This window comes from Mugil cephalus, chromosome 1, assembly GCF_022458985.1.
Source record: "Mugil cephalus isolate CIBA_MC_2020 chromosome 1, CIBA_Mcephalus_1.1, whole genome shotgun sequence".
Lineage (NCBI taxonomy): Eukaryota > Metazoa > Chordata > Actinopteri > Mugiliformes > Mugilidae > Mugil > Mugil cephalus.
In genome coordinates this window covers 5,767,570-5,776,516 of record NC_061770.1, presented here as the reverse complement: position 1 = coordinate 5,776,516, position 8,947 = coordinate 5,767,570, and the positions used below count along the sequence as shown (strand labels likewise).

Genomic DNA, 8,947 nt, shown 5'->3' with positions numbered 1-8,947 from the left:
AAGAAGAGAGGGAAAGAGGGAGAGAGGGAGTTGGGGGTGGGGGTGTACTCGAGCGGGATGGGAAGGATGCGGTGACCAGGCCAACGGCGGTGAATTAATGTGATTTCCCGTTGATTGTGTCAGATATTAAACATGTTGCTCTCTCTTTGATCCGCTCTCGGAGCAGAAGACAAGTGGCACACACCAGCGGATCAAATGAGGATGATCATCAAAGAGGCTCCGTGCCACGCGTTGGCTCGTATGTGTACGTGTGATTTAGCGTCAGCGGGTGGTCGAGGAGGGGTGGAAACAAGCGGAGAGTGGGAGAGGGAGGAGAGACGGCGTCAGATGTTGTGACAGATGGGATGTAAGGTTTTCGGAGAGAAATGAGAGGCAGCAACAACAGGAGGAGAGTTGTCTTTCTCAACGGCCTCTTTCTTTCTCGCCCTTTCTCCCATGTTTCTACTCCCCCCTCCGTCTCCTGCATTCCACCTCTCTCTCTCTCTCTCTGTGTGTGTGTGTGTGTGTGTGTGTGTGTGTCTCTCTCTTTCTCTCTGACAGGGCAGTAATCTGTTTTCTTCCTCCCAATTGCTCCCTCATTTGGAGAAGCCTCTAATTATCGAGGGGCCCCGGTGAGCGACCTTAAACATACACACAGTAACAGTGGCACATGAGGCTGCTCGGCTGTCTCTGCTGCTAGTAAACAACACTTCTCATCTCTGCAAAGGCACCTCTGAGAGTCAGCTATCTTGATCCGAGCTCATTAACTTGTGATTCAGCGTCGCTTTCCCCGTCAAACGTGTATTGTCGAAAAGTCCCCTGAAATGACCAGAAAGTGTTCCCGAGGTCACCTCCCACGGTGCTCTGTGCATGTGAGGCTCCAGCAGGAAGGAAAATGTAGATTTTTGTTCAAAGTCTGTGGCTCCAGCTGTTGCCTGGCTCAGCCTGCTGGTCTGCCTCTAATGAACAAGACGCGAGGTTTACGGAGAAGACGTGCATGTTGAAACCAAAATAAAAAAATATACTAATAACAGTATCGATAAAAGTTGTGATCCTGCAGCCTTGTTGATTTTTTTTAACCTGGTTGTGTAGCGTTGAAGCACTGACCATGTTGAATACTGAACACAGAATTAACAGAATAAATATTTTATATTATTACAATGTTATATAATATATATTATATAATCTCTCTCTTTCTCACATATATATATATATATATGATATCATGTAGCATAGCCGTGTCTAGCCCATTTATAGGGGTGCTCAAGCACCTTTAAAAAGGATTTGAAAAATAGCTTTTTTTGTATTTTTTTTAAACGGTTATCTATGATAAAATGACTAGAAAGTATGTTAATCATCTTTATTGACCTCCATATCTTTAGGTTAGTTTTGCATTTATTGTACCTACTTCATTTTCTCATTTAAGTGCAATAGATGTTCTTTAGGATAGCTTTGTAGCTTTGTGTTGTTGTTGTTTTAGGATTCAACTTTGAAACAAATATTTCCAGGTTATTTTTATATATATATATATATGAATGGATAAAACATGGATGGACTTTTTAATTGAAAATAAAACTACACAAGAGTTCAAGCTGGTGGATCCCACGAAGAAGCAGGTGTAATTACCAAAAGTACAGGTCACACATCCGTCCTTATTTGTCTCATTGGCTAAATGAATTGACCATTTTCTTCCAGTGTTTCCCTTCAATTTCTTTTTGTAAGTGAGGAGTAGATAATCTGTTCCAGAAAATGTACGTGATTCACAATATTGATAAAGAGAGCAGCAACCTTACAGGTTGTTTGTGTTGCCTCTAGTCCCTAGGTCTTTTCTGTCGTTTCCCACAAGAAATAGAGATGTTGTACTGATGCTACAACCCAAACCTTTGGAGATTATTGGGAGTATGTCTTTCCAAAAAGTCTGAATAGAAGGATACGGCCAGAAAGACATGTACACGTTCTCTCCAGTAGCAGAGTTGAGAACCAGTTTTTTTTTTACTTCTGAAGTGATAAGATATTACATCAGGGTTTTCAAGTGGAAGAATGCTGTGTTTTCCAGGCATTCAGCAATGTTAGAGTCCAAGTCTCTTTCCTATCTTTGTTTAACATAATCTGTGTTGTGCTCATTCAGGAATGTGATACTGTACAGGCAGTTTAGAGCTGAAAAGTAATTTTACTTCATTCTTTTTATCGAAGCACCTTATTACATCTCACCCAAAAAAACATCGCACAAAATAATAAATGTAGCAAAAGAAAAAAGTCTCAAACAAGATTTGTGAACGTATATTGTATATTATATTGAACTGTTTGTCCAGTTTACAACATCTGATCTGAGAAACAACCTGATCTGCCCAACCTTCATTTATTAACGTTCAGTTAGCACTGTTTGAACTTGTTTAACATTTCCTACAAAAACTTAAGAAGGGTCTGTTTTCTGTTGTAAGGGCACTAAACTGAGGAAAACAATCTCTGAATGCTGACCTTTTATCATTGAATAACTGAACCTGTGCTACTAGTAGTATGGCCTGCATTTCTTCACTCCAGGCCTGCTACAGACGCTAAGGGGTCCTCCTACTCCTGGGACAGATAAGTTATTAAATGAGCTACTTTCATTCAGCGAAACACCAGACGCTGTGGTTGTGGACAGCGTGGCCTCCATGTGGCCCAGATGAGCCAGTGCACCAAGTTGATTCAAAGCCAAACTCTGACTTTCGAAGCATCTCAACATTTAATGGTCCAAACCTTCTCCAGATACATTCATGTTAAAATGCTTGAAAGAGAAATAGTCTCACTCAATGATAACTAACTGAAACTAAAACACATAAAAGATTGAGTGGAACTGTAACAGGTGCAGCAGATTCATTCAGTAAACATTATGATGGTAAGTTTACAGAAAGTATAGATGGAAATAAAGTGCTCAGGAATCTGTCTATAATATAGTGTTGTTATGTATCTCAGCTTCAAAAATGGGGCTTTATAAACTACAGAACCTTTAGATTAAATAAAAACCACACAGTGCAGTTATATAATACATATCATCTACTGCACACGGTTATAATTATCCGTGCTGAGTGGTGTCTGGCTCCTGGATGCTCAGTGTGCGGGGTCCGGTGCTCTGAACAGCATTCATGATGGACTGGACCACTTCAGACGTGGAGCCTTGTCCTCCCAGGTCAGCAGTGTGCAGCTGGAGAAGAAGGAGATGACACTGGGATCACTGAATGAAGGTGGAAAGTCTGCATCATCTATGAATGATTACATTCTTCTGCTCTGATTGCTTTGACTGATATTGTTCGATTACAAACCAGGACTTGAGAATAGGACAATGCTTTTGACATGTATCTCGTCATTGACTTATAACCCGCCATCATTCAGGGCGTACCCGTGCCTCGGTGACAGTGGACAGGATGGCTCTGCGGATCATGTTGGCGTAGGCGTGGAGCTTCAGGTGGTCCAGCAGCAGACAGGAGGCCAGCAGCATGGCCGTGGGGTTTGCTGTGTTCCTGTTTGCGATGCTCTTCCCGGTGTTCCTGGTGCCCTGCACAGAGTGGGCAGCGCAGCCAATCAAACGACAGCAGATACGACTGACTGTTTGATTTTTTGTGCGGTAGCTGGATTTAGGGCTTTTCGGGACCCGCAGTCACCTTGTCTTACCGTCTCAAACACAGCGTAGTCGTCTCCATAGTTGGCCCCAGGCACCAGGCCCGGTCCGCCCACCAACCCGGCACACACATTGCTCACAACGTTGCCATACAGGTTGGGCATGACCATCACGTCGAACTGTTGAGGCTTAGAAACCAGCTACGAAACACACAAAAAACGATAGCGTTCCAGTAAATACGTAACTAGAAAAGTGCAGTAGATGAAGGGATTCTTGCAGCCTTGCTTCACAGTCTCCTGATCTAACACGGCGCTTGATGGTACAATGAAGTGGACATGCCTGCATGGTGGTGTTGTCCACAATCATGCTATCAAAGGTGATTTCAGGGTAACCACTGGCAACTTCCTTACAGCACTCCAGAAAGAGGCCATCACCCAACTTCCTGTTCCAGGACATACATAAAGTAAAATCAGTGTGTGTGTGTGTGTTTTTAAAGGAACGGAAATGAAATAAAGTGGAAGAAGGGATAAAACACAGTCTGAGCCTTTGAGCAATTAGACACTGACATGATGTTGGCTTTGTGCACAGCTGTGACTCGACCGCGTCCTTTCTCTCGAGCCGTTCTAAAAGCGTAGTCAGCGATGCGTAAAGATTTGGTCCTGGTGATGATCTTCAGACACTCAACGACGCCCGGTACGCTCTGCAGAGACGGATCAGTTACACAGTGTTACAGGTGCTTCACCATTAACACACGTAATGAAGCACATTAACACACAGACACACACACACACACACCTCATGCTCCAGGCTGCTGTACTCTCCCTCTGTGTTTTCCCTGATGATCATGATGTCAACGTTTCGGTGTCGCGTCCTCACTCCTGGCAGAGACTGGCAGTGCATCACGTTGGCATAGAGATCTAGAGTGGTACTGCGGGGAGGAAGAGGAGAGATGGAAACTAGGAGCTGAGAAGGGGGAGAGCACACAGCTGTCCGTGGCTGCTACTGAAACCGACTTAGATAATGAAGATGAGAAGCAGTGCACTCACCGGAGCAGGCCGTTTCTGGACTTATAGGAAGGTGGCAAGTTGTGGTTGGTCTCAATGTTTCCTGGACAAATGAACATAAATGGAAAATAATTTAAAATGGATATGAAAAAAGCGTGAATTTATTTTTCACGACTGTGAAGTCTGACTTTTGATTTAATGCCACAGTGAGGTCAAAATTTGAATTCCTCCAGCCCTTTTTGTTCTTTCTTCTCTATGACCAAACACCTGCTAAGCTAATGTCATCCTCACAAGCCTCAGCTGCACTTTGCGTTTGGTGCTAATTAGCATGGTGAGGTGGTAAATGTGGTTGCAGAGGTCAGGTCATGTGTAGCAGCCCTCCGTCACTCTGCTCCTTGGTCATACCTGACCAGCCCTACAGTTTCTGCTGAAACCAGCTCCTACTCTGTGTGTCACATGCTGATAACATCTGTTCCCCTTCTCTTTATCTTCTCTGATGAAGAGGACCAGCATGGGTTGTCTTCTAATTGAGGAGGGTGTTGGCCAAACCCTCAAACATCTAACTTCAGCACTGCTGCTGGCTTTCCTCCGCTCCTAAAGGACCAACTACATCCTCAGGACAATAATCTGTCTGTATCTCAGGAAATGTACTTTTTCACCATTTAATTTTGCGTTATTGTAAATAAAGTGAAATCTTCTTATTAGAGTTTTTTCATTTTTATTTATTTATTTTTAATCTAAGATGCACTCCTTGCACCATCTCGCCCCTCATCTCATCTCTTAATGGGCATTCATTGTGTTTTTAGGTCAGATCACTTCTCTTCTTATAAATTTCCTTCTGTAAATCTAGTTCTTTGCTCCAGTTCCTTCATGAAGTCTGTTAAAGACTGTTAAATGTTGATTTATGGGGCTTCTCCTCTTTCTTTACAGGGATGGTCCTCATGTGAGACACTGTTTTTTGTTGAAGAAACTTTGTTGAAATTTTGAGGGGTCCTCACCGTAACACAAATGACTATAGTAGCCGAATAGCAAAAGAAAACAGAAAACTGGATGAAGCTGGCTAAGGAAAGGCTAACATCGTTCAAAGCTGCTGCTTCTTTAACCATACACTGCTGGTGTCTTTAGTTTTATTCTACATTATATAAAATGGTAAAAATGTCACTTATATTTTCTGACGTCACATTTTGCCACACCTGACCTTTCAGTGCCACTCCATTGCGTCTGATGGCCATTATGGCGTTACTGATGTCATCTTCTGAGGCCTTAGTCGAGTCCACATTGACAACCTCAAAGTCCACCGGCACACAGCAGAACCTGACAACGAACACAGACGGAGGGCACCTCAGCGCGACAGGGCGGAGGCTTTTACTGACCGAGAAAATGTAGGCGAACACTCACCGGAATAGTGCTCTCACGTGGTTGGCCAGCTCCGGTCCGATGCCGTCGCCAGGAATCAGAGTCACTGTGTGTCTGCCTCCATACTTAGCGGGTGGAGGCTGGAAGATACAAACACTGTAGGTGCAGCTCTACCAAACTAATAAACCAACCTTAAACCGATCTTTTGGCTATTCTTTAAAACCAAAATACATGACTCTACAGCAGCCATACTCACTATGGTCTTTTGTGATTGGACAGATGAAGGAGGGATTCAGGCAGAGGAGAGAAACATCAAGGTTAGTAGGACAAAGAGGGGACATGCATGTTCCTGGTGACATCACAGAGATGTCACATTGTGCACAGTAAAACACATCTCAGCACGTATGTGAATATCTGAGGGTGTATCACAGTGGGTTTATCTCACGTTGGGAAGGTCATAGGTAAACGTGGTGCAGACATGTGGATCGTGCCCCCGAACCCGCTCTCAAATCCTCATCCAATCAAAGCTGTATTTATTTTAGACAACTTACCGTGTAAGTGTGTTTCTGTTTACATGTTGCAGCACTGTAGACCTGAGAACACAGAAAAAAGTGGTTACCTGCAGAGAGCATGCACATTAAAACCAAGTTTGGTATTTTGGCATCAAGGCCACGTTTGAATTTATACTTTTTTTGTGTCACTGTTGCTGTTCTGTTCTCCGAGCAACTAAAAAGCATTGATAATTCTCAAAACCAAGATGAAATACATAGCGCCTCTCATCATCTGCTAGAAACAATAGAAACACAGTGGTGATGCTAGAGACCAACACATTGTTACCCTAACAGAATAATTGCCTACGTTTTTTTCCTGAAGACGTCCAAATATGACTCTATGCTATTGGACTAATGATATTTGTCAGAAAGAAGACAAAATGATGTGATAATAAACAACAAAATCAAGTGTAATCTGGAAAATAACACTTTAAAGCACAATGTGCTGATATTCAGTTGCATGTTTTCCTAATTATAGCAGGTTATTGGTTAATAAAGTACCATAAAATAGTACAAATTTAATTTGTCCAACGAACTTTTTAAACCACAAACATATTGAGGTTTTCTCTTTTATGACTTCATGAACTGATATAATTTTGTTTTGTAATTTTTAAATTACTTTAAAGTAATTTTTCAGTACATGTATTTGAAAGCGGTGTGTAATGTGAGAAGTTAGCTTGGCTTTGCTGTGGTGTGTGAATAATTCAGGGCTCACTCGGTTTCCTCGTGCAGCCTTATTCCTGTATAAAGCTGTGAAGTAAATGTAAAAAGTGAACAGTGTGATAGACGGTGGTGCTGAACGGACAGCGACATTAAACTCAGTTAACCAACCAACCAACCGGCCGTTAATCTGCTTAGCTACCCTCGCCGCCCCGCTACCACTTCAACCAGTGAACCTCTCCGTGACTCCAAACACGTTCGGTTCAACACTTGTCCGACTCCTGCTCAACTCATAAACTGCCCCTACCTTCGGCACCCGGTGTCTGAGCAGAGGCTTCAGCAATCCGGACAGAGAGCGCACAGACTGGGCCGTCATGTCCCCGCGGATAGATGGAGGAGACGGGAGCGAGCTGCGCGTTCACGCTTAATCTCTTTACCCTCACGCACGCACGCTTGCGCGCACACGCAATTCAACTAGGACAACGCCTGATTGATTTATTCCATATAGATTTTTGGCCTTCACGGAACAACAAAAAGGACAAAATAAATAAATAATAAATATATTTAATAAAAAATAATAAGATTCATAAAAAAATCCCAACCAGGACCAAGACAAACAAGACATCCTGACAAACCGTGACACAACAGCATGGCACTTGTTTGGATGTTTGAATCTTTTTTTGTTTAATCCTTTGAAAGGGAAATTCTAAACTTCAACTCTAGAGTGTTATAGTAGGGCATAATGAAGCTTTTCTACTCTGTGAAAATGTTCTTTTTTTTTTAATGTTTTCATATACTGTTCCTTGCCCTTAAGTGGTAAATAAATGTAAACATGTATTCAGTCCATTAGAACATAAGTGCTGATTCAGACACTTGTAAATATTATCACATTAGACAACATCAGGCCTCTTCTTCGTGGTATCTAATAAAGCAGTTATGCTCAGTGTTCATTCAGAGGTGGACCTGATTAGACCCTGATTTGATCTGAGAATGTTTCCTTCTTCTCTGATTGGTTGAATGAAACCCACATGCTTCTACACTTCACAGAAAGGCACAGGGAAACAATTTAGAATGTGTGCTGACGTGACCATATATGGTTCCTTGCCCTCCTTTATCGTAATTATTATTTTTAATTTTCTTTTCTTTTTCATGGTTGTTTTGACTCATATTATTATTGTCTTTCTATTTGTTGTCGTTCTCTACTCACACTAGTTACATGTCTCTTTCTAGTCATGGTTGTTGTTTTTCACTATATTCTATTCTATTTTGTGTCACTTTGTGTTTGTTTCGTTTTTTTTTCCTCGTGTCTTTTTGCAGTCATTCTCTACTCAGATTGCATTGCTTTGTGCTTATTTGTTTTTAGTAGATATCGTGTCATCAATGTGAGTCACTTTTTGGTCAATTTGTATTCTTTTATAGTTGTTTTGTGTCACATTGTCACTGTCTTGCATCTCTGTAATCTCTTAATGTTTATATTATTATTATTTTATGAACTTACATAACTTGATATACATTTTATGGTCATTCTGCTTCGCACTATGGTATTTGTGTCTCATTAATTTAGGGTTATGTTGTATGATGTTGTGGTGGTTTTCTGTCTTTTTGTAGTAGTTTGGCATGGTTTTGTGGTCATTTGGTGTCACTTTATGTTCGTTTTGTGTCACATTGTGTTGTTTTAGGGTAATTTTAAAGACATTGTGGCTTGTGTTTGTTTTGTCTCATTCTGCATCACTTAATTTTTGTTTTATTGTACTGCTTTTTTGTCATTTTGTATATGTTTGGCATCACTTTGTATTGTG

At 41.6% G+C, this 8,947-nt stretch overlaps 1 protein-coding gene across 2 annotated transcripts; it reads right to left on the bottom strand.

Moving 5' to 3' along the window:
• Positions 1-2,322: 2,322 nt before the first annotated feature.
• LOC125015532 (isocitrate dehydrogenase [NAD] subunit gamma, mitochondrial-like) lies at positions 2,323-7,585 on the bottom strand. Of its 2 annotated transcripts, XM_047597491.1 has the most exons (12): positions 7,456-7,585; positions 6,489-6,530; positions 6,194-6,199; positions 5,980-6,077; positions 5,780-5,895; positions 4,624-4,684; positions 4,373-4,505; positions 4,144-4,277; positions 3,917-4,019; positions 3,631-3,777; positions 3,359-3,514; positions 2,323-3,163 (listed from the first exon to the last, which is right to left on the bottom strand). In XM_047597491.1, the coding sequence occupies exons 1-12, from the start codon at positions 7,522-7,524 to the stop codon at positions 3,035-3,037; spliced, it is 1,194 nt and encodes a 397-aa protein (XP_047453447.1). In that variant the 5' UTR covers positions 7,525-7,585; the 3' UTR covers positions 2,323-3,034. The 2 variants fall into 2 exon arrangements, with proteins under 2 accessions (XP_047453447.1, XP_047453455.1); XM_047597499.1 differs by lacking the exon at positions 6,194-6,199.
• Between the last annotated feature and the right edge of the window lie 1,362 nt (positions 7,586-8,947).